This window comes from Sarcophilus harrisii, chromosome 1 (assembly GCF_902635505.1).
Source record: "Sarcophilus harrisii chromosome 1, mSarHar1.11, whole genome shotgun sequence".
Lineage (NCBI taxonomy): Eukaryota > Metazoa > Chordata > Mammalia > Dasyuromorphia > Dasyuridae > Sarcophilus > Sarcophilus harrisii.
In genome coordinates this window covers 662,481,138-662,508,881 of record NC_045426.1, presented here as the reverse complement: position 1 = coordinate 662,508,881, position 27,744 = coordinate 662,481,138, and the positions used below count along the sequence as shown (strand labels likewise).

The 27,744-nt window shown below is 50.9% G+C and overlaps 1 protein-coding gene across 8 annotated transcripts in view; it reads right to left on the bottom strand.

The window, feature by feature from the left end:
* Positions 1–5,497: 5,497 nt before the first annotated feature.
* Positions 5,498–27,744, bottom strand: part of ABCA7 (ATP binding cassette subfamily A member 7) — a 46,132-nt gene continuing 23,885 nt past the window's right edge. For 4 of the 8 annotated variants that reach the window (XM_031948023.1, XM_031948019.1, XM_031948024.1 and 1 more), the window contains 34 exons: positions 26,871–27,075; positions 26,671–26,781; positions 24,982–25,153; positions 24,665–24,796; positions 24,263–24,402; positions 22,754–22,891; positions 22,108–22,295; positions 21,880–21,958; positions 21,451–21,653; positions 20,988–21,036; positions 20,619–20,720; positions 19,492–19,646; positions 19,231–19,355; positions 19,048–19,146; positions 18,597–18,789; positions 18,418–18,512; positions 17,671–17,703; positions 17,305–17,410; positions 17,125–17,199; positions 16,158–16,327; positions 15,034–15,211; positions 14,586–14,701; positions 14,238–14,382; positions 14,006–14,129; positions 11,445–11,574; positions 11,070–11,211; positions 10,866–10,928; positions 9,835–9,941; positions 9,116–9,257; positions 8,010–8,144; positions 7,247–7,350; positions 6,583–6,675; positions 6,059–6,296; positions 5,498–5,902 (listed from right to left, as the gene is read on the bottom strand). In XM_031948023.1, the coding sequence (XP_031803883.1) occupies positions 5,759–5,902; positions 6,059–6,296; positions 6,583–6,675; positions 7,247–7,350; positions 8,010–8,144; positions 9,116–9,257; positions 9,835–9,941; positions 10,866–10,928; positions 11,070–11,211; positions 11,445–11,574; positions 14,006–14,129; positions 14,238–14,382; positions 14,586–14,701; positions 15,034–15,211; positions 16,158–16,327; positions 17,125–17,199; positions 17,305–17,410; positions 17,671–17,703; positions 18,418–18,512; positions 18,597–18,789; positions 19,048–19,146; positions 19,231–19,355; positions 19,492–19,646; positions 20,619–20,720; positions 20,988–21,036; positions 21,451–21,653; positions 21,880–21,958; positions 22,108–22,295; positions 22,754–22,891; positions 24,263–24,402; positions 24,665–24,796; positions 24,982–25,153; positions 26,671–26,781; positions 26,871–27,075 (4,431 nt within the window). In that variant the 3' untranslated portion in view covers positions 5,498–5,758. Of the gene's footprint in view, positions 5,903–6,058; positions 6,297–6,582; positions 6,676–7,246; positions 7,351–8,009; positions 8,145–9,115; positions 9,258–9,834; positions 9,942–10,865; positions 10,929–11,069; positions 11,212–11,444; positions 11,575–14,005; positions 14,130–14,237; positions 14,383–14,585; positions 14,702–15,033; positions 15,212–16,157; positions 16,328–17,124; positions 17,200–17,304; positions 17,411–17,670; positions 17,704–18,417; positions 18,513–18,596; positions 18,790–19,047; positions 19,147–19,230; positions 19,356–19,491; positions 19,647–20,618; positions 20,721–20,987; positions 21,037–21,450; positions 21,654–21,879; positions 21,959–22,107; positions 22,296–22,753; positions 22,892–24,262; positions 24,403–24,664; positions 24,797–24,981; positions 25,154–26,670; positions 26,782–26,870; positions 27,076–27,744 lie in introns of those variants that run through there. The other 4 variants (XM_031948022.1, XM_031948020.1, XM_031948025.1 and 1 more) reach the window with 4 other exon arrangements.

The following is a 27,744-nucleotide window of genomic DNA, read 5'->3' as shown; positions in this document are numbered from 1 at the left end:
TCAAGCATAAATGAGAACTATTAATGGCTGTTGTCATATGGCTGTGGGCATAGTCCACTACAATCTCTGAAGAATTAAAACCCCCAAAGGTTCTTAGAGAGGGGGCTTGGCAATGCATTAGGAAGGTCTACCTGGAAGCACAGCATCAAAGGAATGAGTGCCCGAACAAGAAAATGAGGGGGCCCCTAGGGGAAAGTGAGGGACAAGGGGTGGGTGGTTCCATGGCGACCCATGTAATATCGAGAGAACCCCAGAAAATCTTACCTCATTGGGTGGGTCCTTTGTGACCAACATATGAGAAAAATAAGGTCATTGAGCCCTTATTTAGATCTGCTACAGGCAAAGCACTGTGCTAAGTGTTGGGGATCCAAAGAGAGGCAAATTCAGGCTCTCAAGGAGCTGGGACTTGAAGGATTACAGGGAAGCCAGAAGGCAAAAATAAGAGGGAAGAGCATTCCAGCCATGGAAAACAAACAGAAAATGCACAGACAACATGGACAACAGTTGTCCAATCCTGGGGCACAATCTTTAAAGCAAAGAGTAGAGGAACAAAAATGAGAGATAAAAAAAAGAACAAATGTGCCATTAAAATGTTGCTGTTTCTGTGCCCTCCTTCCTTATCTCTCTTGTATTTGAACCCCTAGCTTTCAAGACTGAATTTAAACGCTGTCTCCTAGAAGAGGTTTTTCCTAACTCCCCTCATCCCCAAAGTATTTTGTATGTAGTTTGTATTTATTTAATGTTCAATCAATATGGATAGATATGTTGGAGAGAGTAGTGTCAATTGAAGAGTCTATTTTCATGGGTTGAGACATGAACAGAAGGTGAAAAACTGGATGGAGACAAAGAATCTAGTCAGTTTTTCTGACTATAAAAGGGGAAAGTTATGAAATGATGGGATGTAGCTTCTAGGGGAAATATAGCAGTAATCCTGAGGTGTCCTGACCTTAGAGTGCTATTGTCCTAACAATGTGTATGTCACTGATTCTAAAGTCTCCTGGGCTCAGAGATACTATACTACAAACTGTCCTACAAGCATTGCTGATTATCAGATAAACAATCTGTTGGTCAGGGATAATAAAGTTCCTGAGACAATAGTAAATAGACCACCTCCCAAACCTACCTGTAAGCCATAGTATTAGCAAATAATTAACATGAAGCTCTGGTCTCTCTAACTTTTCCTATAAATTTATCTTCTTGCTCCTGGTTTTTTCCTAAATCCATTTGGAACTTAGTCCACTTCAATTGTTGTTACAAATTGTGGTGGGTGTCTTTCTCCTTCCCATTCCCCAATGCCGCATGGTTTTTCCCCTAACTCCACTCTGCTCCCAGGCCCCACTTCAACCCCATACCACTAAATATTTGGGGGTGCTATGTCCCTTTCAGGATTTAGTCTGCCAGCTAAGGGCATGCCACCAACCTCATGGGGGGCTCCTTTCTATTGGGTAATTGTGACTTTCACTGAGGAACTTGTCTTTCATGTGCTCTTCCAGCTCTATTTCACATTTACCCTTCCTAGTGTCTATTGTACTCCTTCATTTTGTCTGTATCTATTCCCCCAAATAAATCTACCTTTTGCCAGGGAGAATGGCCATTGTGAATTCTTTACCCCAACTTTTGGTGTCTGCCATCACTGGTGACAAACCCCACACCATAGTTTGTCAGTAGCACCAATCAAAGATTTTTTAAGAATTCATTTGCAGTTGTTTCTGTTTGGGCTAGAAACCCTGAGGGTCTCCTTCTTCAGTTTGATTTGGCATCAAGGCCATCTCTTGCCTTAATTTTTACCTAGCTTTAAATCACTGAATGGATGTTGCCTCAGACAAACTGAGACCTAGGAAAGACTTCAGTTTAATAAGACCAAGATTACCCTCTACCTCTGGGGCCAACTCCAGTTGTCCTGATCTGTCTTGCCACTGAACTCTGATGACAGGGAAAAATGAGACTGATGACCTTAAATCCAATTAACTTGCAAATTGAGACATCATCTTCCCAATGTCATTGGTCCTCTTCGAGGATAAAGGGCAAACAATTGTAACCATGATTAATTTAGCTACTTAGCTAAGATTTAGCTACTCTGATCAATACAATGATCCGTGACATTTGCAAAGTCCTTATTATGGTGAAAAATGCTATCCACATCTAGAGAAAATTGATGAATTCTGAGAGCAAATTGAAGCATATTTTTTTCTTTTTTAAAAATTTTTGCCTTTTTTTGGTAACATGGCTAATATGGAAATGTTTTGCATTTTCTATGTATAATTAATATTTTATTTGTCTTCTCAATGGGCAGGGGAGGGTATGGAAGAAAGGAAAGAATTTGGAATTCAAATTTTTAAAAAATGAATTTAAAATGAATGGATAGACAGACAGACATACTAGGTAGGTATGATGTGGATTGAGATCTTTTGAGAAGAAATGATCTTTAGGATGGGCCCTGGGGCTGTTCCCTTTCTCAGGGAGGTTCCTGGGTCTCAGACTCTCCTCTGGGGGAGGCCCTCTCTTTGGGGAGCCCAATTGGATGGTCTCATTCAGTTGGAGAGCGTGGCCAGGGCCATGATCTCAGACTCTATTGAGTTGAAGATTAATCTGGAACCACTCCCATTAGTTCAAACTCCCAAGATAAGTAATCTCTTTTCAATTGGAGATCCATAATGAGTGAATCCCATTCAGTTTTGAATTGAAGCCCCAAGCCTCAGATGGCTAATAAAAGACAACTCTGAACCCCGAATCTTTGTGGAGTCCTAAATAGGACCTTGCCCACTGTTGAAGGCATCTTCTTCTCAGTGTAATCCACCTTTGCTACTACCATTCTTTTATTCTTACTGGTCAGAAAACTGTTGTGTGAGGCAGACACATCCTGGATCTCAGATTGAGAGCAGGAGGGTTCCTTGAGGACCCTCTGGTCCAACCCTGTCATTTTACAGCTGAGGAAACTAAAACTCAGGAGAAGAAATGATTTTGTATAATCTATATCACATTGCTTATTTTCTCAATGAGGGATAGGAGAGAGGGGGGAAATTTAGAATAATTTTGAAAAATGTTAAATATTGTTTTACATATAATTGGGGAAAATATTGAATCATTAAAAAAAAAAAAGGAAAATAAATGATTTGAGTAGTAATTGTCAAAGGAAGAATTTGAACCCAGATCCTGATTTTAAGAACCAGTGTGCTTTCCTCTATATCATACTGTTGAGGTGTGAGAACTGAGGGTTGAGAGGTCCCCTGACAGCAGTGGGGTCCCCTGGCTAGTTGCAGGCTTTGAGAAAGAATTAAAAAACCTGAATGAATGAAGGGAGGTTTGTGGCAAAAACTGCATTTATTACACTAAGAAAACAACTTTCTTAGGGAGAAAATCCTGTTAGGATTATTTGCAAGAGTTTGGACACACAGCATTTGATTATATTGGGGCTTTTTGACCCAAAGCTGGGGACCTTCCAATAAAGGGTGGTGATTATGCCCCAGGCCAAGATCTCCAATTGAATTGTAAGTGGAGATGCTATCTGAGAGGTTCCCTATAAACAGAAGCATGGGAACCTTCCCAAAAGCCAGAAGGGGTTGAGGTTTCTAACCCAGGTTCACTTCCCCCTCCAAAGACCACAATTTACAGCAATACTGCTTCCTAAAATGATTCGATTTTTAAAAAATTGAGTGAAAAGATGAAGATAGGGGCTTATTTTCTGAAGACTCACTAAAAGAAGCAATGGGACAAAGCTAGTGACAGGATGACATGAACCTCATCCTATTTCCACATTTTATAATTTTCTATTTATTTTTTCTTTTTCAATTTCTTTTTTTTTTGTAACATGGCTAATATGGAAATGTTCTGCATTTCACATGTATAACTAATATATTGTTTGTCTTCTCAATGGGTAGGGGAAGATACACCTTTTTTTAACTTCTAAATTTTAAGAGCTCCCTTTTTCTCTTCTCCCCTCACCCTATCTTTTCCCTTCAAGCTCAAGCTTTTTCATTCCAGTGGTGGCTGCAATAATTAATTAGGGATGGAAATACCAGATCTCTGAACCTGGGAATCTTGGAGTCAGAGAGCTCACACCAATCAGATAGAGGGTTTCCAAATTCCCAGGTTTCAGAGTCTAGAAAAAAAAACCCAGCCTTAATTTCCTCTTCTGTAAAATGAGAATAGTAGCACCTACCTCCCAGTGTTGTTTCAAGGACTAAATGAGATATCTGTAAACTTGCTTCATAAACCTTAAAATACTGTGTAAATATTAATTATTATTATTATAAAAATAGATGATAGTGAAGGCGGTGGAGCTGAAGGTCCTGGTCCCCTAGGAACTGGACCTGAAATATCAAGGCCTTAGGACTAAGAGTCAGGTGCTTCACTTAGGCTATGTGCACACGCTCTCTGAACATGTGTCCAGAATTGTACATACAGGTGGCAAGGTGAAGAGAACAAATCCTAGCCCAGAAATTTACCAGTTTTGTGATCTTAAATAAGTTATCTAAATTTTTAGGGCCAGTTTTCTTGTTTGTAAAATGGGAATAATAATCCTGTGCTGCCTAAATTGGAGGGGGAGGATGTGGTGAGGAAATCACTTCGTAAGCCTTAAAGAACCATGGAAACATGGGTGGTGGTTATTATTGCAGAAACACAGACATGTCCATAAATTTCCTCTGCTGTATACAAGATCTAAAGGCAGATGATAACAAGATTTAGAGATGAGGACTTCTGAGACCACTTCATCCAAATGCTTCCTTTTACATATAGGGAAACTGAGGCAGAGAAAGACCTGCATCTTCTGAGGGTTTTAGTGGACCCCAAACTCAAGACATGTGACACGCCAGCCAGGAAGAATCATTTGAGCTCAGGCTGACAAGGAGCCCAATACTGGGGAGGGGAGCGTTTGCTCTGGTTGGACCATGTTTGGTAGATATCTTGTGTTCAGTTTGGGGGCCCACAGTCTGGGAAGGGTGTTGATAAACTGACAGAACAGAAAGAAGGGGATCCAGATGCTAAATAGCCAGGGAAACAGCAGCCAAAGGAATTGGGAATGGAACAAGGGAAGCCATGACAGCTTTGATCCAGCATCCCACTGAAAGGGAGGTTAACTGTGTCCTGCCTGGCCCCCTACGGCAGAGCCAGAAGGATTTAAGGAGTTGCAAAAAGGCCAAGTTCAGTTGCAACTTAGGAAAATGTGCGGGCTAGGGCTAGTTGGGACTTCTTCCAAGGGAAAGGGGCTGCTTCCAGAAGCAATGGCTCTCCCTAATAAGTATAGAGGTGTGTCCGAGGACGGTAGGACAGGAAGCTGTCATCCTTCTCCGAGATCTGGTGCTTCTGGGACTTGTCCAAGGTCACACAGGTGGTGTTTCTAAGCAGGGTTAGGATTTGGGTCCTCAGCTGGCAAATCTTGGGCCCTCTCTCCCTTTCAGCACCCCAGCCCTCAAACACCCAGAAACATATGAACACATACATGAAGTCATACCCAGGCCCTGCTGTGGGCACACAGGTGAGACATCCCGGGTATCTCTTGGTTTTACTCTTTTATTTGGGAGCAAGGGGAGTGCAGAAGGGAGACCCTTGAGCCACAGCAGCAGCCCCTTTTTGGGGGTGACCTCAGGGCTCTTCCCTTTGGCTCCCTGTGGGACAAGGGGCCCCATAGGGGCTAGTAGGAGACAGTGGACAAGTGGAAGTTGCTGCCCCAGGGTCTGGACATCACACGGCTCCCTCCCCCACCCCAGGGGGCAGGCTCCTGGCTGGAGGATCTTCCCATGGGTCCATGGCCGCTGGGTCAGACCAAGCTCTCGGCCACACTGGTATCCTCCAGAAAGCAGCTGACGCTGTGGGGGGCTCGGCAATTGGACTCAGCGTGGGGAGAGGCCGGCTTCCGGGGGCTGTCCTCCTCACCTTGGTCCTTTGCAAAATACACAAACACCTGAGGGAACAGGAGTGGAGGGCGGTTAGAGCAGTCAAGAGACAGCCAGGGAATGGGAGATGGGTGAGGGGAGTGAAGGAAGGCTTCTCGGAGGGGGCAGACCCCTGAATGACTCGGCCCTCGGTGTAAGGCCGAGCCCCTCTCGCCCAGTCTGACCTGGTCAAGCGTGGTCTGGGTAACAGAGAAGTCCTCAATGCCCAGGCGCGGGCTGTGGGCGGCCAGCTCCCCGAAGAGGCGGGCCAGCGGGCACTGCCCGGCGGGTAGCTGATAACGCAGCAGGCAGCCGTGGTGCTCCTTGAGCACGGCTCCGGGGAAAGAGGCCTCCATGAAGTCCTGGGCGGGCCCCGGCTGGCAGACGGGCACCCGCAGCGACACCGTGTAGCCCTCTCCGAACCTGCAGAAAAGCCCGGCTCTGGCTGAGCCCCCCGCGCCTCCCCGCCGGCAGCCCAAGGGGAGAGGGCGGGCAGGAGGGCAGGCCCGGGAGGAGGAAGGCTAGGGGACACGCAGATAGCGGCCGAAGGTGTGACGTGATGCGGGGGGGAGGGGAGGGAGGGCAGGGGGTCCCGGCCCGGGAGAGCTCTAACCCTGCAGCTGGGGGTGGTGCCCGGCGCGTCCTCTCAGCTCCGTGACTCCGCCACATGGAGGGCGGCCCGGAGCCTCCGGCCCCGCCCACCTGTTACCTGTTCTTGAGGTGCTGCGCGCTGCCCAGGCACTGGAAACGCCCGTTCACCATGATGGCCAGGCGGGTACACAGGGCCTCGCATTCCTCCATGCTGGCGGCACGGGGGTAGGGGTGGGGGGATAGGGGGGACGGGGCGGGGCGGGGCAGCGGTTAATTACCGGAGGCCACCGCCTCTGCCCAACCCCACGCGTGTACTTTCTCCACCTGGGCTCCCTAACTCCTCCAGTATGTTCTCTCCCCCTGGCTCTCCCTCTCCAGTGTCCTCTCCCCCAATCACGGCCCCCTTTCCCAAGAATTAATTACCTCAAGTCTAGCCACACTCGTCCCCAGTTGGTCCTTCCTCCACCCCAGATGCTTATCCTCAATCTGGGGGCTTCTTCCCTCCCACTTTCCTCCCTAACACACACACACACACACACACACACACACACACACACACACACACAATCTCTCTCTCCCTCTCTTTGCTCTTTCTTCCCCCCATTTCCTTCCTCCCTCCCTCTCTCTCCTCTCTTTCATCCCTTCCTCCTCTCCCCCCTCTTTTCCTCCTTCCCCCTTTCTCTCTTCCCCCCTCTCTCCCTTTCCCTTCTTTCTTCCCTTTTCCTCCCCCTTCCCCTCTCCCCTTTCTTTCTCTCACCTCCCTACCTCTCTGTGTCTCCTACCTGTGGGAGGTGAGCACTACAGAGCGTCCCTCCTTGACAACACCCAGGACACTGTTCCAGAGGAAGCGCCGGGCCCGGGGGTCCATCCCTGTGGTGGGCTCATCCTTGGGGGCAGAAGGGAAGCATTAACCAATCACAGCAGACTGGAGATGTGCCCAGTGCTCTACTCTATACCCTGCAGACTCAGAGTTCTGCCCCAGCCTCCTCCATAGGGGCATAGGTCTCTCCTCACAGTGGATTGGGGAGAAGCCCATTCAAACGCCCTTCATCCCTTTCTTCTCTTATTCCTGCTCCCTCACAGAATCTGTGAATTTTGAGTTGAAATGACCTGAAATCTAGCCAAACCCCTTCAGTGTACATCTGGGGAAACCGAGGCTAACAGAAAGGAAGTGCCTTGACCAAAGTCATATTGCCGGGATCAGAACTCAAATCCAGGTCCTCTGAACTCTGAACCAGGCCTCCTTCCACTATAGTGTGCTCAAACCTCATTGGAGGCTCCCATTTTATAGATGGGGAAACTGAGGCCCAGAGAGAGAAATAAAGTTGTTGAAGATCACCTAGCACTAGTGATGACTATGGGGAGCAGAAAACAATTTCAGAAGGAGGCAATGGGTCCATGAGGCTCAAAGGCTGAGAATTCCTGGGGTTGGTCCTGCTCTGTGCCTCAGTTTCCCTGCTTCCCCAAAGAAGGTATTTGTGAGCTTCAAGGAGTATGATCTGGGGGTTCTGTCCCCCTCCTCATCCACAATCCTGAGTGACTCACCAGAAAGATAACTGGCGGTCCTCCCACTAGGGCAATGGCAGTGGACAGCTTCCTTTTGTTCCCGCCACTGTAGCCACCCGAGGGCTGATCTGCATACTGTAGCAGCCCCAGCTTGATCAGGCCCCACTGGGCCACCTGCAAAGGGAGAGACCAGGAAGAACCCCTCTAAGGCTAGGGATTTCCACATGGGCTCCTCAGCGGGGCTGTAGGGGGGACAAGGGAAAATCAGGGAGAACACCCCAAGCTTGAGGGGCTATAAAAGCAATTCCTCTCATGACAAAACTGACATCATGTCTTCCTGTGCAAGGTGCGATGGAAAGAGCTCTGGTTTTTGGACTCAGGAGATCTGGATTCAAATCCTGGCTCTGCCTTTTACTGGCTATATGATTACATGTGATTATATATAAGGAATATATATATATATATATATATATATATGTATATATATATAGGAATAATATATATTCCTTTAAGACTCAGCTCAAAGAGGTCTTTCTTGATCCTCCAACCCTCCCTTTCCCAACTTACTGACTTCTGCCTTCTCCAAATGAGTGGACAGCTCCAAATAGATCCAAATGAGTGGATCTATTTTGCATTGAGCCACATATGGTGTTGGGATCTCCTCGGGATCCATTCTTTAAGAGTAGGAAGTTTCATTTTTTATTTTGCATTCTCAATGACTGGTACACAGTAGGTGCTAATAAATGCTTATTTCTTGGTGCTAATAAATGCTTATTTCTTGGTTTATCACCAGAAAGGTGGTCCCCACTAAAGCATTATCTTGGCCAAGGCAATTCAGGAATCAGTCTGGTGAGGCTCATGTCTGGGCTCATGCCCAGGAACATCAAATCAATAAACTGGGCTGAGGATGGACCCAGGTATTCCCACCCCGTATCCCTGCAGGGCAGGGAGAGTCTCCACGGGCTTGGGTTCCTCATGGGACTGTGGGGATTGCACTTTCATGTCTACAAAGCATTTTTACAGATTTACCTCTTTGGATCCTGACACCCATCCTGTGAGCTAAGCAGGTTGTAAGGCCGTGCCACAGGCACCATGTTCTTTGGGTGTTCAGAGTTAATAGGAAACAGGGCACTCTGGGGGCTTACCTGGGCAACCTCTCTCTCAGGTACCCCCCGGAGTCGGGAGAAAAATTCCAGGTGCTCCCGACCAGTCAAAAGTTCTGTGATGGCGTCAAATTGGGGACAATAGCCCATGTGGCTCTGGGCTACCTGCAGGTCACTCAGGATGCTGTGGGGAGGAGGAGGGAGCAAGGAGATGGAATAGCAAAGAGAGGGAAGGGTGATGGAGGAATAGAGAGGGAAGGATAAGAGGCATAGAATGGGACATGAGAAATGGAGAGGGAAGAGTGTGGGTATAAAAGTCAGGGGTCATGGGAATAGGGAGATGGATGGGATGCAGGAGAATGGAAAGAAGGGATGTGGAAGAGAGCGCTGGGAGATGGGGGTGAGGGACCAAGGGGATGGGAAATCAGGAATAGGACATGGGTCATGGAGGTGGGAAGATAGGGGTGAGGATAGAGGGATGAAAGAGAAAGAAGAATGTAGAAATGGGGGGATGGGAGGGTAGGGACCCCAGGGATGAAGGAGGAGGTCAGCAGGAAGAACACATAGTAGGAGGATGGAGAAACAGGGATTAGAGGGTAGGAGGCTGGATTAACCAGAGGGAGCCCAAAGAAGGCTGTGCTCTGAGGGCAGGAATGGTGGGCTCCAGGCCCTTTTGTCCCTTAGCAATAGTCTAGGATTTTGGGGAGAGGGGCGTTTTCCCATGCCCCAGCCTCCCTCCATTAGGGCTGCCCTTCACTCACCTGAAGCCCATAAGGATGGCCTCACCCCCACTCACTGGGGTGTCTCCCGTCACCATGCGGAACGTGGATGTTTTCCCTGCCCCATTTACCCCCAGGAGCCCAAAACACTACAAGGAGAGAGAGACAGAGAGACACAGAAAGAGAAACACAGAGACAGAGATACAAAGAGATAGAGACAGATATAGAGACAGAGACAAAGAGAAATAAGAGACACAGAGACAGAGACAAAGATATTAAGATAGACAAGAGAGAGAGAGAGAGGGAGAGACAGAAACAGACACACATACAGAGACATGGAGAGACAGAGACAGAAAGACAGTCAGATACAGACACAGAGAGATAGAGAGAGAGACAGAGAGAGACAGACAGAGAGAGACAGAGAAAGAGAGAAAGAGACCAAGAAGTCAGACTCTGAAATCTCCACGTCTGCCCTCTGGGAACTTCCAGCTGGGCCCTCCACAGGCACCCCCCAGCACCCCAATATCCCAGCAGAAGGCGCCACCACCTTTCCCACAGAAGGGCTCATCCCTGACTCCTCTCCCCCAGCCGTCCCCCCCATTCACAGGCCTTCATCCTCCTCACTTCTCCCAGGACTCCTCTCAGAGCCCCTGCTTGGCCTCCCTGTCCCCCCACTCTCTCCCAGCTGCCAGCCCGACTGAGGTCTGTCCCCCTCACTTGGCTAGGTTAGGCCGCTCCCTCACCCTGACATTTAAGGCCTCTGCACCCTTCCCTGCTCTCTGCTCCCGTCCCTTTGGCTCACTTGCTCTGCTCGTGGCTTGGCGTTTGACCCTCTACCCATGAGCCTTGCCCTGGCGGTCCCTGGCCCCCTGGGATGAGCCCCCTCCTCTGCAGAATCCATCAGACCTGTCCTGATTCCCACAGTCGTTAACACTTTGTTCTTACAACTATTTGTGGAACTGGATTTATTAGCTCAGAGCCCGATTCCTCATCTGTAAAGTCTGGATCATAAATCCTTGCAAGGCCTGCCTGAGGAGGCTATTGTTCCAGGTGCACTTATAAACTATCCTTACCTCCCCTGGGGGGATCCCCAGACACAAGTGGTCCACGGCCGGCTTCTTCTGGCCCCGGTATATCTGGCAAAGAGCAGGAGAAGGAACAGAGATGACCATTGCAGACAGATCCATGGACCTATGTGCAAATAAATGGCTGCCCCCAGACTCCTGGTCTCCAAACCCTAAGTGGGGAGCTGTCCAGGGGGGAATCCATGACCTCACCTTCGTCAGGTTCCTGAGCACTAAGATGTCTCCCTGGGTGGCCCCCTGCTGGACCCGTTCCCGCTCCCGGCTCACGTCCTCGTCCTCCTCCTGCTCCTCCTCTCTGGGCTGGGGCTGGGGTCCCAGAGACCATCTGGAAGTACTTGGGAGTAAGCATGAGCAGGAGGCAAGCTTTCGTCCTTGTGTTCCCTGAAGCCCACAACCCCGGGCTTCTCCCCTAGACGACTCTTACTTACCCCCAGCCCACCCCTAGCCAAATCTTATACCCCCAGCGTTTCTGCCTTTCTCATCCAAACCCCAACAGCCCCTGGGACTTCCAGCGTCTCCCCAGATCATTGCTCCTTGATTCCGACCCCTGGCTTCGCAGTGGCTGACCTAGGCAGGAGGCGGGCTCGGTGCTGCAGGAGGAGGGTTAGGAGAAGGAAGATGGGCCCCTGCAGTCCCATGGCGAACAGGTTCTTGCCAACCAGCTCCCAGCTCAGCGGGGACTTGAACTGCTCATCTCCTGGGGAGAAAGAGACCACATGAGACCTACCTGCCAGCTACCACATCAGGATGGGAGAGATGGGAGGAGGGGAAAACAAACCCTAGGCCCCGAAACTGTCTTCTCTCATTCCAGTTTCTTTTCTTTTTTTTAAAAGTAATTTAAAATTTAAAAAAAGATATTTTTTTATAATAGCTTTCTACTACATATAATTTTAAAAAATTTATTTTTAAAAATACTTTTCTACTATATATAATTTTAAAAATTTTTATGTATTTTTATAATAGCTTTTTACTTTTCAAACTACATACAAAGATAATTTTCAACATTTACCCTTGCAAAATCTTGTGTTCCATATTTTTCTCCCTCTATCCCCCTTTCCCCCTCCCCTATATAGCAAGTAATCTAATACAGGTTAAACGTGCAATTCTAAACATATTTTCACATTTATTATGCTGCACAAGAAAAATCAGATCAAAAGGGGAAAAAAACACACACACACACATAAAAAAAAGCAAGCAAAAACCAAAAACAGGACAGTGCTATGTTGCAATCCACATTCAATCCCCATGGCCCTCTCTCTGGGTGCAGATGGTCTCTCCATCCCAAGTCTATTGGAATTGCCCTGAATCACCTCATTATTGAAAAGAGCCAAGACCATCACAATTGATCATCACATAATCTTGTTGCTGTGCACAGTGATCTCCTGGTTCTACTCACTTCACTCAGCATCAGTTCATGTAAGTCTCTCCAGGCCTTTCTGAAATCATCCTAGTTTTATAGCTTTCAACAGATCCCTTCCTTCCTCTAAAACCCACCATAGCTCCCTACTAAGCCTTGCCCCCAAACTAAATTCTCAGGTTCAATGAAGGCAGGTCTGGTCACCATTCTCAGCTCTAGGTTCCACCTAATAGGAAGGGAGCTGACACACTGGAAAGCCCTGGAAGGCAATCTTCTGATTATTTTGTTATTTGTTTAGTTTTTATTGTTGTTCAATTGTGTCCAACTTGAGATTTTCTTGGCAAAGACACTGGCTTGGTTTGTCATTTCCTTTTCCAGCTCATTTGACACGAGGTAATTGAGGTAGAGTTATATGACTTGTCCAGGGTCACTCAGCTAGTAAAGTGTCTGCCCTCTATTTTGAACTCAGGTCTTTCTCTCTGTGCACTATGGGCCATTTATCTTGTCACTCTATTCCCAGCACTTAGCCCAGAGTCTGGCACAGAGTTAAGTGTTTACAAATGCTCTTCAGGGGGGACAGCTTGGTGACGCAGTGGATACAGCACCAGCCCTGTAGTCAGGAGGACCTGAGTTCAAATCTAGCCTCAGACACTTAACACTTCCCAGCTGGTGTGACCCTGGGCAAGTCACTTAACCCCAAATGCCTCAGGAAAAAAGAAAATGTTCTTCAGGCCGATTTCAGAAAAGGCTGGAGAGACTTACATGAACTGATCCTGAGTGAAGCAAGAAGAACTGGGAGATTGTACACGGCAACAACAAGATTATGTGTTGATCATACTTGGTTCTTTCCAACAGTGAGGTGATTCAGGCCATTTCCAATAGATTTATGATGGAGAGAGCCATCTGCATCCAGAAAGAGGGCTAGGGAAGCTAAGTGTGGGTCACAACACAGTATTTTTACCTTTTTTGTCTGCTTGCTTTTTCCTCTCATTTTTAAATCTAATTTTTCTTGCATAGCATGGCAATTGTGAAAATACGCATAGAAGAACTGTACCCTGTTTAACCTATACTGGGGAGGAGGCAGGGAGAAGGGAGGGACAAAAATTTAGAACACAAAGTTGTGCAAGGGTGAATGTTGAAAACTATCTGCATATATTTTGAAAAATAAAAAGCTATCATTATTTAAAAAAAATTTTTTTTAAATGCTCTTCACTTGCTTGTTGGCCTGGCTATGCTGCCTTCACCTGAAAATCTCCAGCCATCCCATGCTGGAAAATTTTTTCCTCAGCATTGAGTTTAATCATTCTAATTCCTGTGTATTGGCCCTGATCTTTCCTTTCTGATCAGGCCCCTTCTAGCCCAAAGCCTTTCAGATGTTTAACACCCCTTTCCTGCCTCAAGCTGAGTGTTCTTCAGGCTAACCAAGCTTCAGGCCTTCAACTGATCCTCAGTTTGGTCTCAGGGCCTTTCACTATTCTGGTTGGCCCCTCTGGACCCTTTCCAGATTGTCAATGTCCTTCTTAGACTGAAGGGCCCAGAGCTGAATATGGGACCTTAGAAAGTACAGAAAGGATCCAAGATGCAGGACTATTCAAATGCAGGCCCTCTGATTCCAAAAGGAGCCCTCTTTCTAGAAGTTACCCAGGACTTCCTTCACAACAGTCCCAGGATGTCAGAGCTGGGAGGGCCCTTAGGACCAAGATGTCAGGGCTAGGAGGGCCCTTAGAACCCAGAACATGAGCTTTGTTTCAGCTAGTTGAGGGACACTCACCCAGGCGCATGAAAGCATCAGCCATAGCTTGGTTCCGAACCATGTCAATGAGCCCTCGGCCTAGGCAGAAATGCGGGAAAATGAGGAAAACCCTCTTCAGAATCCAGCTCACATCCTTCAGTTTCTGTTTGGGGCAGAGAGGCAGGTCAGGGACCCTTGATCCAATCCCATTCCCCCCAGGAACCTAAACCGAGATTCCGCCACCCCCCCACTGTGATCCAAGTGGCCCAACCTGGTTGGAGAAGAGCTCCAGGACAAAGGTAGCCACACTGCCATTGATGCCGATGAATAGGTTGAGGCAGGTCAGGACCACATAGGCTGTGCTGGGCACGGAGAACAGGAAGGAGGCCGGGTACATGAGTGGCGTAATAGACCAGCTGGAGAGAGAGGAGAAGGGGTGGCAGGGAAGGCAGGTGGCCAGGCTACAACTGTGTGGCATGGGCATTGAGGCGGCCTGAAGCAGAGAGGAGTGGGCAGATTGGTGGGGATTGGTGGGCATGGGCCTTCCTTATGAAGAGAAGCTCTGGGGACTCCCTGAGGCCATGGGCGTGTGGGGAGCAGGCAGGGAACGAGTCCTCACCCATACAGCAGCAGCAGCAGCAGGAGGGCAGGCAGATTTGCTGGCGCCACATATGCCCGCTGCTGAAAGCCCAGGAAGATGAGTACCACCAGGCCTGCGGGCACCAGGTAATTACACTGGGGGAGCAAGAGGTGCTTGGTCATGCCCACCTGCCCCTCATCCTCCCTCCCCTCCCCCATCCACGGGCACTCGGGAGGGTGGTGGGTCTCTCCCCCGTCACAAGCGTTCTGTACCAGCCAGGGAGAGAGGGCTCTGGCTCGGGGGTCTCTGGACCATCTAAAATGACGGGGTGGGTCCTAGAGGCCTGGTCCACTATGTTCCCTGACGGGGAATGTCAGAGCTTGTAGCTGGTCCTAAGACCATCTGAGACCCACAGACTCACACTCAGGACAAGAGTGCCTGGAGCAGTCCCTTGGCCCACGCTCTACCTGCCCCCAGCCCCTCTTACCATGTCCCAGGCAAAATTGCCCAGCCAGTAGAGGGTTGGGGGCAGGCCCCCAAGGAGCTGTAAGTGCTTGGCTCGGCTGACTCGGTCCTCGATGAGGAAGAGTACGAAGCTGGCCGGGACGAAGGACATGGCAAAGAGCACGCAGATGGACACCAGCACATCCACCGAAGAGGCCATCCTAGGAGGGAGTCAGAGGTTACTGGGCTGTCGGCCACCAACGGCAGGGAAAAGTCACAGACACAGAAGATAGGAGGAAGGGGTTGGTGGAGGGTTGCGATTGGATTTCCTGAGAGACCACCAACTATGGGGTTAGAAAGCACTGGTAATTAGGTCAAAGATCATGGGATACAAGCTAGAGGTAACACTAGGTTAGAGGAATCCGTAATTAAGATCACAGATCACAACAGGTCACCACACACAAGGGTTAAAAATTATGATGGAATTATGGTTAAGATCATGGAGGCCGGGGAGCATACGATGAAAGATAAGAATTAAATGATCATAAAATCGAAAGTCAGAAAGGACCTTGGCTATCACTTGGTCTTACCCCCTTATTTTAGAGTGAGGATTTTTGTAGAAAAACAAAGCTGGGATTTCAATCAAATTCAGGGCTCTTTCCCCAGTACCATGCTGACTTATGTAAAAGCTAGAGGCCCTACAGTGAAGAGGTCAGAAGTCATGGAGGTCAGAGGTCCTAGGATCATGTCATCAAGACCTGGGCTTCTTAACCGATATTATGTCCTAGATACTTCTGACAGGCTGGGAAGCTGAAAAACCCTTTTTAAAAATTTATAAAATGTGTAGGATTACAAGAAAAGCAATTATATTGAAACACAGTTATCAAAATATGAAAAAAAAACCTGGCCAATTACAGCAGCCAATGTGAGTACGATATTGCCAATGGCATAGGGTATATCCCTTGCTCTGTTACAAATCAATAAACTAGTTGTTTGTGACTCTCTAAGTGACTTTTTTGGTTTAGTATCTGTTGGCTCAAAATAAAACGTACATTGGAAATAATGAAGAAATGGCAGAGACTTGGGGCAAATACAACTCAGAAGGGAAAAGAGGGTAGACAAGCTGGTGGGCAATGGAGCCAGCGCCCTTGGGCCCCGGGCACTCACAGGGTGACTTCAGAGAGCTGCTCCTTGGTGAGGCTGAGGGGGTGGTTGAGAGTGGTGATGCCGTAAGTCTCGGGGTCCGCCCCTGGGGGCAGGTGAGCACGCAGGAATCCGTTGTTCAGCACGTTGATAAAGGCCACCATGGCATGCCATCCTTTGTTGTTGAACCAGACCTGGACCAAGGATTAACTGTCATTGCCCGTGGCCAGGGTCCCAGCTCATGACGACAATAAAAATCAGTGTAACAATAATGGAACCAGACAGAGAACACATTTAGTGTGCAAAGAGCTTCATGTCTATTATCTCATCTGAGCCTCTGTGAGACTGGTGCCATTATTATCCCCATTTTAGAGATAAGAAACATGAAGGTGAGAAAGACAAAGCAACTTGCCCATGCTCACACAGCTAAATCTACAACTGAGGTGGGATTTAAAGAAGGGTCGCAAATATTTACATAGAACTTTTAGATTTGCTAAGTACTTTATAAAGATTATCTTTCAAATATTATTTTGAAGTAATCCTGGTAGGTGGGTGCTATTATTATCATCACCTCCATTTTACAGATGAGTAAACTGATGATAATGATGTTAGTCAACACTTCTGTAAGATTTTAAGTTTTGTAATGTACTTTATATGTGTTATCTCATTTGGTTCTTGTAACAGCCCTGAGAAGCAGGGGCTATTATTATCATCTCCATTTTACAGATGAGGAAACTGAGGCTGAGAGGAATTAAATGTCTTGCTTAAGGCCACACCATTAGTAAGAATCTGAGGAAGGATTTAGGACTACAGTTACTGGATTGGAAGGCACCTCAGGGACCCTCAGATTTGATTGCTTCCTTTTACAGATGGGGGACCCCATCTGCTCCCCACTGGGGACCCAATCCTGGCTTTCAAGATTGAGACTGGGATTGGGAGAGAGGAGATGGAGCAGCCCTGGAATCCCAGGGCCTGGAGAACCCCCACACACCTTCACGTTGTTCTGTGAATCCAGACCCTCAGCCCAGGCACTGAGATTCTGTAGCAGGTTCTGTACCACATTGTTCTAGGCAGGGAGAGAGGACAGTTAGAGACCAGCCCTCCTCCTCCGCTCCTGCCCCCATCTCTTTTTGATCCCCTCCTGTCCCCATCCTCTGCCCCAGCTAGGCACCTGGGAGCCGTAGAATAAGGCCTGGAGCTCCTGGATGGTGCTGAGGATCTCTGGCCCTGAGCCCAGGTCCAAGCCGGAGCTGCCCCCCAGGGAGAAGCCTCCATATCTGGAGATGAAGCAAGTCCAGATTCAGAGCAGGCCATGGCGCCTCCTCCAGCCTCCACTGCTCTGCCCAGAGCCCTTAGTCTCTCTCCCCGTCCATCCTCTTCCTCTATGTCTTCACCCAAGGTCTGCAAATCCTCTTCTCCAGCACATGCCCCAGCCCACCCTTAGCCCTCCCTTCTCCCCTTTTCCCTTGGTCTCCCTCATTCCCATCCCAGCACCTCTCAAAACCTGCTTCCTCAATCTGCTCCCCCACTAGCTCACCTAATCTCATTGACGTACTTCTTGGTCCTCAGCCTGAGAGAAGAGAAGAGGGGGAGGGCTCTAGTTGCTCTTTCCCAGATTTGAAAAGGGACAGGAAGGGAGCTTTCTTCTGGCCACCACTCCCCTTATCAGTACAGGGCAGGGGGCAGGAGCAGCCTCCCTCCTATAACCAGCCTAGGGGTAGGTGGGCATGTATGAGAGAGAAAGGACTTTGGGATGGTGGACAACAGTGGACAAGATAGTCTCTGTTCTCGGGGCCCTCCCAACTCTAACCTCCTGTGCTCTAAGGGACCTCCCAGCCCTGACATTTTGGGTTCTAAGGGCCCTCCTAGCTCTGACATCCTGGGTTCTAAGGGCCCTCCTAGCACTGACATTTTGGGTTCTCAGGGCCCTCCCAGTTCTGACCTCCTGGGTTCCAAGGGCCCTCCCAGCTCTGACCTCCTGGGTTCTAAGGGCCCTCCCAGCTCTGACCTCCTGGGTTCTAAGGGCCCTCCCAGCCCTGACCTCCTGGGTTCTAAGGGCCCTCCCAGCCCTGACCTCCTGGGTTCTAAGGGCCCTCCCAGCTCTGACCTCCTGGGTTCTAAGGGCCCTCCCAGCTCTGACCTCCTGGGTTCTAAGGGCCCTCCCAGCCCTGATAGTCCATGTTCCCTAGAGACAGAGAGTAAAGATGAAGGGTAAGCATAAAAGTGGCACGGATGGCCATGGGGCTTTGGTTCGGACGCTGAGCAGAACCGGCAGAGCCCTTACCCCCGGTTGATGACCCGAGGATAGGTTTTAACCAGATAGTCTGAGATATTTCTTCCCGTCAGATTCTGTACCACGTCTCCCGAGCCTATCTGCATCTGTCCCAGGAAAGAACCTCAGTGTGGGCCCAGCCTGCCGGCCCCCAGGTCCAGAGCCTCGGCTGTCCCTTCTCTGGGCCTCACCTGGGGAGGGGGGAGGCCCCCCGCTGCTTCCGGGCAGTCAGGGAGCATCTTCCGGGCCCTGGGGCTGCTGCACTGGCAGGCAGGGGATGGGAACTGCCGGGTCCAGTTGCCTGTAGCAAAGACCTGAGCCACAGCTTCGGGGACTGGGGGCGTCAAGAAGCCGTGGTGAGCAGCCTGGGCACAATCCTGCCCCCTGTAAGGTCCCAAGGGTCTGAGCAACGCAGGATAATCTCCTGGTTCCAGCACCCCTCCACACACACTCCTTCCCTCCAACAAGGACCCACTTGTAACCAGCCCCGATAACTACACAGTCCTCCACTAATCCTGTGGGAGTCAAATATGGTAACAATGACTCACAGCCTCAGAACCTGTAAGTTACCAAGTATCCAGGGACTGTTACAAGGTACCACAAAGAGCCAGAGGGAAGGGCTTCCTGGTGGGGGGCGCTTACAGGCTTGAGCTATTCCTCCCACAAGCGCCTTGGAAGCCGGGCTTGGACAGGAGGGCGTTCAGTAGCTGGGAATATCTGAGACTTCCGGGGTCATCCTCGCTGTAAACAGAAAAAACCACGGAGGAAACGTGGCCCTTCTTGGCTCGGGCTCTCCCTGCCCACCTTGCCCAGCCTGGCGCTCACCTGAAAAAAGAGACCTGGGACCCGTACATGGCCGGGTGGAGCTCCAGGGGTGGGTAGTGGCCAAATGGGGGCACGATGAGGCTGAAGAAGAGGGCCAGACCCACAAAGAAGGCAGGGAGCACGATCTAAGGGCACACCAGGGCCGTCACAGGGTGCTTAGCGAAGGGAGCCCGAGGTCCCTGAAGACTCCAAAGTCCCGCAGAGCCCCCTCCTTCTATGCACCCCAGGCCTATGGCCCGGACACCCATGATAGCTGCTGACCTGCGCAAAAAGACCCCGGCGGCTGCGGCGAGCGTGAAGGAACCTCTTAATAAACAGGGCCCGGAGCTGCTGCCGGGTAAGGGCCCAGCCCTGCACTCGCCCAGAGCTGCCCAGCTCATGGTGCAGAGCCTGTGTTTCTGCAGAATCGGCCACTGCTGGGGACAAGAGCATCAAGGGAGGAAGGACGGGATTGGATCATAAAAGACTCAGGCTTTGGAGCAGGAAGGGGGTCTGGGGGCATGTAAACCAGAGGCTCAACTTCCAGGGACTCCAGGCTGCCCGTGCTCCAGAATGCTGCCCTGATCAGACTCAAATGCAATTGGGAAACGTTTAACAAAATAAAATTGTAATGCAACAGAGATGAGGTCTTCTTTTTCTTTTCTTTTTTTGTTTTTCTTCTAATTTTTATTTCTTTATTTATTTTAACACATATTGCTGAATCATGTTGGGAGAAAAAAATCAGAGCAAAAGGGAAAAATCATGGGAGAGATTAAAATAAAAAAATGAACAGATCCTGTGCTGATTTACATTCATTCTTCATAGTTCTTTTTCTGGATGCAAATCCAGAAAAAATCTGACTCAGATGGCATTTTTTTTTTTTTTTGCCCAGTCTATTGGGATTGCTTTAAATAGTCTAAGGTTTTCTAGGTCAATTTGCTTTTATAGGGATCTGTTTCTATTTGAATTTTACACCCACCACTGACACAGGCTGACCTCTTTATTTGACCCAGGGGGAAACTGAGTCTTGGTGAAGAAAAAGTGACTTGCTCAAATTCACTCAGCCAAAAAGCCGCAGATAGACCCCAGTGCCCCTTCTGAGGCAGTGAGGTGGCTCTGTGGAGAGAGTGCCAGGCCAGGAGTCAGCAAGATCTAAGTCCAGCCTCGGCTGTATGATACTGGACAGGTAACAAGTCTTTTTGCTTCAGTTTTCTCATTGGGAAAATGGGAATAAATAATAGCTCTTGCCTCTCAGGGGGGTGAAAATCAAATGAGAAAACTGTAAAAAGCCCCAGCATAGGCACATGACCAGTGTTATATAAACGCCTATTCCCTCTCCCTTCCCTCTGACTCCAACCCAAGGTTCTTTCAATGCCAGTGCCAGGGAGAGCAGCCACGAGCGCACTCACCCACGTCTCCATTCTCCTCTGTGTGCTCCTTGCTCATCATTTGCGGGCAGCGGACAGAGGCCGGGGCGGGCACATGCAGCCGAAGAGGCTGGCCTTCACGGTCTGCCAGGGAGACAGAGGCTGTCCATGGAGGGAGAGGCTGCGCTCCAGACCAGCAGCAGAGCGGCCTCTAAGGTTTGCTCTCCACAACGGGGACAGGGCCTCCCTGGCTCTTCCCAGTCTTGGGCCAAGCTGCTGGGGGTCAGTGGTGACTGGTGGAGCTAGGGCCCAATCTGGGCTCAGGAAATGCCTAGCTCCCCACAGATGCCTCTGGTTCAGAGGTTCTGAAAGAAAGTCCCCTGCAAGCCCCTTATGGTGATGCAGTAATACCTTCTGGGTCTGCATCAACACCATTATCCTCGGCCACCTTCAGGAAGATCTGGAGGGAGAAATGAAGAGCTTGGAGGGAGGAGGGCAAGGACCTCTGTGGGGTGGGGGGGGGCTGAGGAGAGGAGACCTCAAAAATGATGGAACAGTGAGGGAAGGCAAAACTCTAGGGGCTGGGGGAAGGAGCCCCAGATATGAGGAAGAGAGGTTCAGAGCTGCTCTGACCCCCACGCTTTAGGGATGAGGTGACGGATGTTCAGTTAGAGCACCAAACTTGCCCACTGGGAAGATCTGGAACTCAAAGCTGGTCCTGTGACCCTGGGGTGTATTGAAGGAAGAGAGGGGAGCCTCCAGGGACCCCTTTCTCCACAAGAATCTGTGCATGGGGGAAATTTGGCAATACTGGGACGGTGAGGAGAGGGGCAACCCAGTGCTTGAAGCCCCACCAGCCTTCAGCCTTCCCTACCTCCTCCAGGGTGGTGTCTGAGATCCCGTAGCCTGAGATGCCAAGCTCCTCAAGGTGCTTGTCCAACTCCTGAAACAGCTCCCCAAAGGCCCCATTGTGGGCACCAGCATATGGCAGGGTCAGCACCACCTCATGGCCCAGCTCCTCCACCAGCTGGGCCTCAGGAACAAGTTTCTGTACCAGTGTGAGCAGCTGGCCCACATCTGGACAAGAGGAGACAGAAGGACCTAAAGAACCTCCCCCATCATGTAGAGAGGACACTTGTGGAATACAGGAGGTCAGAGCTGGGAGGGCCCTTAGAACATGGGGTGTCAGAGCTGGGAAGGATCCAACCCAGGAAGTCAGAAATGGGAGGGCCCTTAGAACCCGGGAGGTCAGGGAACCCAGGCCATAAGGACATAATGGACTGGCCCATCATCAGAGACTCACCAGTGGTATTAGCTGGGTTCCCCTCCTTGCTTTCCAGGCCTTTGTTCCAGCTCCTCTCTAGCTTGCCATGGTCCTGGTCCTGGGGGGGGCATCATGGGCAGAGCAGGGACAGTGACAAGGAGGATCCTGACCATGCAGAGTCTGGATTCCTGCCCCAGGGGTCTTTGGGCCTTTCCCCCCTCCCTGCCCCCAGCCCTCCCCCCTCCCCCCATCTGGTCTGAGCCCCACCTTCCCAGCCTTGAGGAGCACAGTCGGCCGCTGCTTCACCAGGGTCAGATAGTAGCCTGTGCCCAAGCGGCTCTTGAGGAAGAGGGGGGACCCGCAGCAGCGGAGCTGCCCCCCCGCGATCATCGCCACACGGTCTCCCAGGAGCTCTGCCTCATCCATGTAGTGAGTGGACAGGATTACTGTGCGACCTGTGGAGGTGGCAAGGGGAGTGACCCTGGGGAGCTCTGGAGGCTTCCTGGGGGAGGCTGGCCCTCACGACAGGTAAAAGGGAGGGATCTGGTGTTTTCAGGGCTGGGAGAGGGGTCCTCAAAGACCTCAAGGGTACAATCAGGGGAGACTTTCAGGAAGAGGTGGCCCTTAATCTGGACTTGCGGATGCAGGATCTGGACTGAATGGAAAAGAACATTTTCAGGAAGGAGGATCACCAGATTAGAAGCCATTAAGTTCAATCCTTAGGTGACCCACTCAGGTCTCACAGTCACCAAGCTACTGTGGGCAGGCTCTGAGCCATGTTCTCCTTATTCCAAGTCCAGAGTCTTATCTGCGGCATTGTGCCATCCCTCCAAGAGGAGAGATGAGGGTACCGGCGGGAAGTGGGGAGGGGATTACTCAAGAGCAACTTCTCCACAAGCAGGCCCTGACCCACCTTGCCGATACTTGAGCAGCAGCTCCCAGATGCCCCGGCGGGAGAACGGGTCCACACCGGCGGTGGGTTCGTCCAAGATGACCACTCGGGAGCCCCCCACGAAGGCGATGGCTACAGACAGCTTCCTCTGCATCCCGCCTGAGAGAGGGGAGACATTGCCCAGAGCAGTCAGGACTGCTACCCTGCAGCCTTCCTCGGGGCCAGCCCAGCCAGGAGTCTGTAGGAGACAGTGACCAGAGAGGGGACAGCAGAAGTCCTGAGCTGGTGGCAGGGAGCCAGCATATGAAATCAGAGGCACAGCGAGTGCTCAGCTCATCGAGTCCAACTTGCCTATTTTACAGGTGAAAAAACTGAGGCCTTCAGAAGCTAACTAACTTGTGGCTGGTAAGAGGTGGGACTGGAAACTGAACCAGGGATCCTGATTCTAAGTCCAGCTTCCAGGGCCAAACAAGGAAACAAGACTCCCATGTCTGCTCTCGCACACTCCCTTGCCCATCTCATCCACTCCCCAGGTAACAGGACGTTGCAAAAAGGATTTGCCTCTGGTGTCAGAAGGCCGTGGCACGGTTACCGCATCTATCGTTCAGAACCCACGAGGCTGCGGGCAAGACATCTCTTTGCAGGACTCTCTTTTTTATAAAATGAAGGTCCATTCTAACTGTATAAACGCTTTTAATCAATTAGTCCAAAAGCATTTATTAAACTCTTACTGTGATCCTATGGGCAGGAAGACCTGAGTTCAAATCGAGCCTCAGAAACTTAACCAAGCATGTGACCTTGAGCAGGTCACTTCACCCTGTTTGCCTCAGTTTCCTCATCTATAAAATGGGTTGGGAAAGGAAATGACCAACTACTCCAAAGGTTCTATTTTTTTGCCAAGAAAACCCCAAAAGGGGGTCCCCAAGAGTCTGAAATGACTGAACAACAACAATCCTTTTTTCTCTCTTCTCTGACTCCCAAACTCTTACAATCTGATGGTCATCTTGTCCTGGGGGTCAATTCAATTTCATTTAAGCAGTCATTACATCCCAGGCACTGTGCTATCCATCACAACCACCTCCCACTCCCCCCACTCCCAATGACACTGGTGAAGTTCAGGGCCAACTTCACCCTCTCTTGATTTGCTACCATCCCAGCAGCCTCCTCCTGGCCTCCCTGCCTTCATTGCGTGCTGCAGAGGCCATCAGTCTTTCCCCAGCTCAGCCAGTTTTCCCAGGTCTCCCACAGCTCATGGAGGAAAGCCCAAATTCTGTAACATCTGGCCTCCCTGAGCTCATTTACAATATTCTTGTCTGCCTGAAACCTTCATCTACCCCTCTGTGAGCCCAGGAGTGTCCCACGGCCCCTGGCCCCTGGCCCACACCATCCTGTGCTAGTCTCTCCCATTCCTTCTGTCATTCTTGCCTCTAAGTCAGACTACGTGGTAGGAGCATAGGACCCAGGGAGCTAATGACTGAGGAGGAGGGTGGGTCTGGGAGAGGGACAAGAGGCCCAGGGCCCAAAGCTCACCAGAGAGGTGCCGAGTCTGCTCCTGCCGCTTGTGGGGGAGCCCCACGTCCTGCAGGAGATGAGGCAGCTCCTGGCTCACGGCTGCCTGGCTCAGCCCTTTGAGGCGCCCATAGAACCAGATATGTTCTTCCACAGTCAGACTGGGGGCAGGAAGAGACATGAGCTGCTCCCCCAATGCTCAGGGCACTCTTCCCCAGGGCCTCTCCATAGCCTGGAACCAAGACCCTCTTCTGCTCTAAAATCCCTAGGTTCTAAGGGTCATCCCCCCCCTGCTCTGGCCCCAACATTCTGGATTCTAAGTTACCATCACTCCTCCCCAGCCCCAGCCCTGACTCTGTCCTAAGGCCCCCCCCAGCTCTGACAATTGGCTTTGGTAAGACCATCCCCAGGCCCGTGACCTACATATCGAAGAGCACATTGTGCTGGGGGCACAGGCCCAGGTTGCGGCGCACGGCTGCCCTGTTGGAGCTGACGTCTTGGCCCAGGATGAGAGCTGAGCCCCGGGTAGGGGGGAAGAGGCCGCTCAGGATGGAGCTAGGAGCACAACAAGTCAGAGCTGAGGCAGGCAGAGGCTGAGAAATGCGCCAGCGGCGGGCTGGGGCTCAGGGAGGTTTCCAGAGATGGGAGGGGGAGGTGGGGGCTGTGGAGGAGTTCTCCCCCTCGCACCCAGCCCCCTGGCGCAGTCTCCAGCCCCTCCCCCCACCTGGGACGGCACTCACAGAGTTGTGGTCTTGCCAGCCCCATTGTGGCCCAAGAAGGCAGTGATGTGGCCCTCGTAGAAGTCCAGGCTGAGCCCCTGGAGGGCAGGGCGGGCACTGCCCGGGTAGTACTTCACCAGGCCCTGAAGGGACACACCCACCTGTAGCCCAGGGGATGGTTCTTCCACTAGCACTGCAGGAAAGGAGGCACCGGGCATGAGGATCCCCAGCTCCCGTCGCAGGAAGCGCCGCCCCCCCCAACACTGCAACGGGGATCCATGCTACTGTGAAGTCTGGGAAAGCAATATACCCCAGGGAGCCGCTGGGAGTCCAGGGGGACAAATGGGACCTGTTAGGTGCGAGGGGGTGGGTGAGCTGCAGTTCTATTCCATTCACGCAGCGCTGGTTGATGAGGGCAGGCAAGTGGAGTTGTGAGAGTGCGGAGGCTGGAGACCCACGTCCCAATTCAGCTTTAGAAATGTACTAGCTGGGCAGCTGGGTGGTGCAGTGGGCAGAGCCCCAGCCCTGAAGTCAGGAGGACCTGAGTTCAAATCTGCCCTCAGGCACTTAACACTTCCTGGCTGTGTGACACTGGGCAAGTCACTTAACCCCAACTGACTCAGCACAAAACAAAACAAAACAAAGAAAAAGAAATGGACTAGCTCTGTGATCCTGGGTAGTCACTTAACTTTTATCTGCCATAGTTTCCTCTTGTGAGAATCATGTAGTATAATAAAACACAGCCCTGGTACACAGTAGGTGCTTAATGATTGCTCCTTTCCCCCTCCCTGAGGTCTCTGCTATGATGGAAGCTTTGTCTTCCACGGGAGAAGGAAGCTCCAGGGGACAAATCTTCAGGGATGTCATTCCTTGGTCTTGGGTTGGAATGAGAAGGGGGACATGGAAGGGCCATGAGGATATGAGGCTTCTGGAGGGGGCAGAGGCTTTTTGCCTGATGGATCTAGATGGGGTCCGAGGAATCAGGGGGGCTTCGGGAAGGACAATATGGAGGTGGGATCTGAGCAGGGGTCCCCCAGTTTGGGCAGCCTGCCGAATCATGCGGACCCCTTCCCCAAACAAGGTTTTGAAATGTACAAAATAAAATGCATGGGATTACCAGGATGCTGATTCAACTGAACTACAGGGACCAAAATATTTTTTTCTTCTAACAGAAGGTCATAGAGGCCGGGGAAGAGCCCCCAGTCTTTAGTGAGTGTGAGGGATATCAAGGGCCATCTGAAGGGACTCAGACGGGGCTGTGCTCTATAAGGTATCACTCAGGCAGGGTGACAAGCATTGCTGAAGCAGTTGGGGGTAAGGGACTTGCCCAGGGTCCCACAGCCAGGGAGTGTTAAGTGTCTGAGGTAAGATTTGAACTCTGGTCCTCCGGAGTGCTCTATCCACTGCACCACCTTGTTGCCCCATAACAAGCATTTGTCATGGACTCACCACACCCTGGGCACCGGGGGGCTCAGCAACCACAGGGAGCGTGAAAGGTTAGAGGTTGTTGGGGAGCTGAGGAGTCTCCAAGGATGGGTCTGTGAGGGGCTGGGAAAGTTTATATGGAGTTTTGGGGAGGATGAGACCGAGATATAATTAAGGTCGGTCTGAAGGCTCCCTAGGATAAAACAGGAGGGACCCAGGAGGACTTAACCTCCAGGATCATGATATCAACAGATATGTGTGTGTGTGTGGGGGGAAAGGACCTACCTTGAGAGTCATTCTTGGAGGGGCCTGGGTCCAGACTGACCAATCCCAGCTCTCCACACCAGTAGCTCTTCCGGAAGGGGAAATTCCAGGGCTGAGGAATTCCATACTGACCTGCGGTGAGTCAGAGAGAGCACCTTCCTCAGGCCCCAAGAGTCCTGCCCTCCAGCCCCCCGCCCGGGCCCGTCTCTCTCAGGTCTCACCGGGGCAGATGGCCTCAATGTACCAGGTGGCCGCAGCATAGAGCCCGGCGTCCAGGAGCAGCAGAGCCTCAGACAGCGCCAGGCTGTAGATGTCGCCGGCCACTGGGCTCCGGCCCAGATTGTGCCACTGGATGCCCACGCCCTGCTCCTCATACAGGGAGAAGTACTCGCAGCCAAAGCCAAAAGCCACCGGGGACAGCAGGCTCTAGAGAGGAGGAAAGTGAAGGGGGTGTCTCTCTTTCCCTCCCCAGGGGCACTGCCTCCCATTCCCTTAGCATCTTTTCTTCCCGGCACTGGGCAGGCCCAAGCCTCCCAGCTCTAATCCTGGTCCCAGAGCCCACAGAAGGCTTGGAATTGCCAGTCCTCAGGGGCCATTCAGGAATGGCTGGCCCATAGCTGTCCCAGACCCCCAAAATCTGAGGCTGGCACAACATGGCCTCTGCCCTGGGTCTACAGATGGGAAGGAGGGAGCTATAAGGGGCGGGGAGGCCTGGGACTGCTCCGAGGAGATCTAGGACTGCTCTGGGAGGCCTGGGACCGCTCTGGGGATGTAGGGAGCCTATAGAGAGACTGGAGGATCTAGAGAGAATATGAGCTACCCCCAGAGGACACAGTCATTTTCTCTTTCAAGCTGCTATCACAAGCTTTTCACGAAGTAGGCATAAATATCACGCCCTAATAAACACGTCGAACTGCTAATGAAAGCTAGAAGGGAAACCTCTCTGTGGGCAACAAGAGGGCAAAGGGAAGGCATGAGATCGAGTTCGAATGGCAGCCACGGAATGATCTTGGTCTAAGAAACTTCAGGATTAGGTGGGGTCTATAGACAGTCCTGGGGGGTTCATAGAAGTGTAGAGTTTAGTGGGGCATGGGA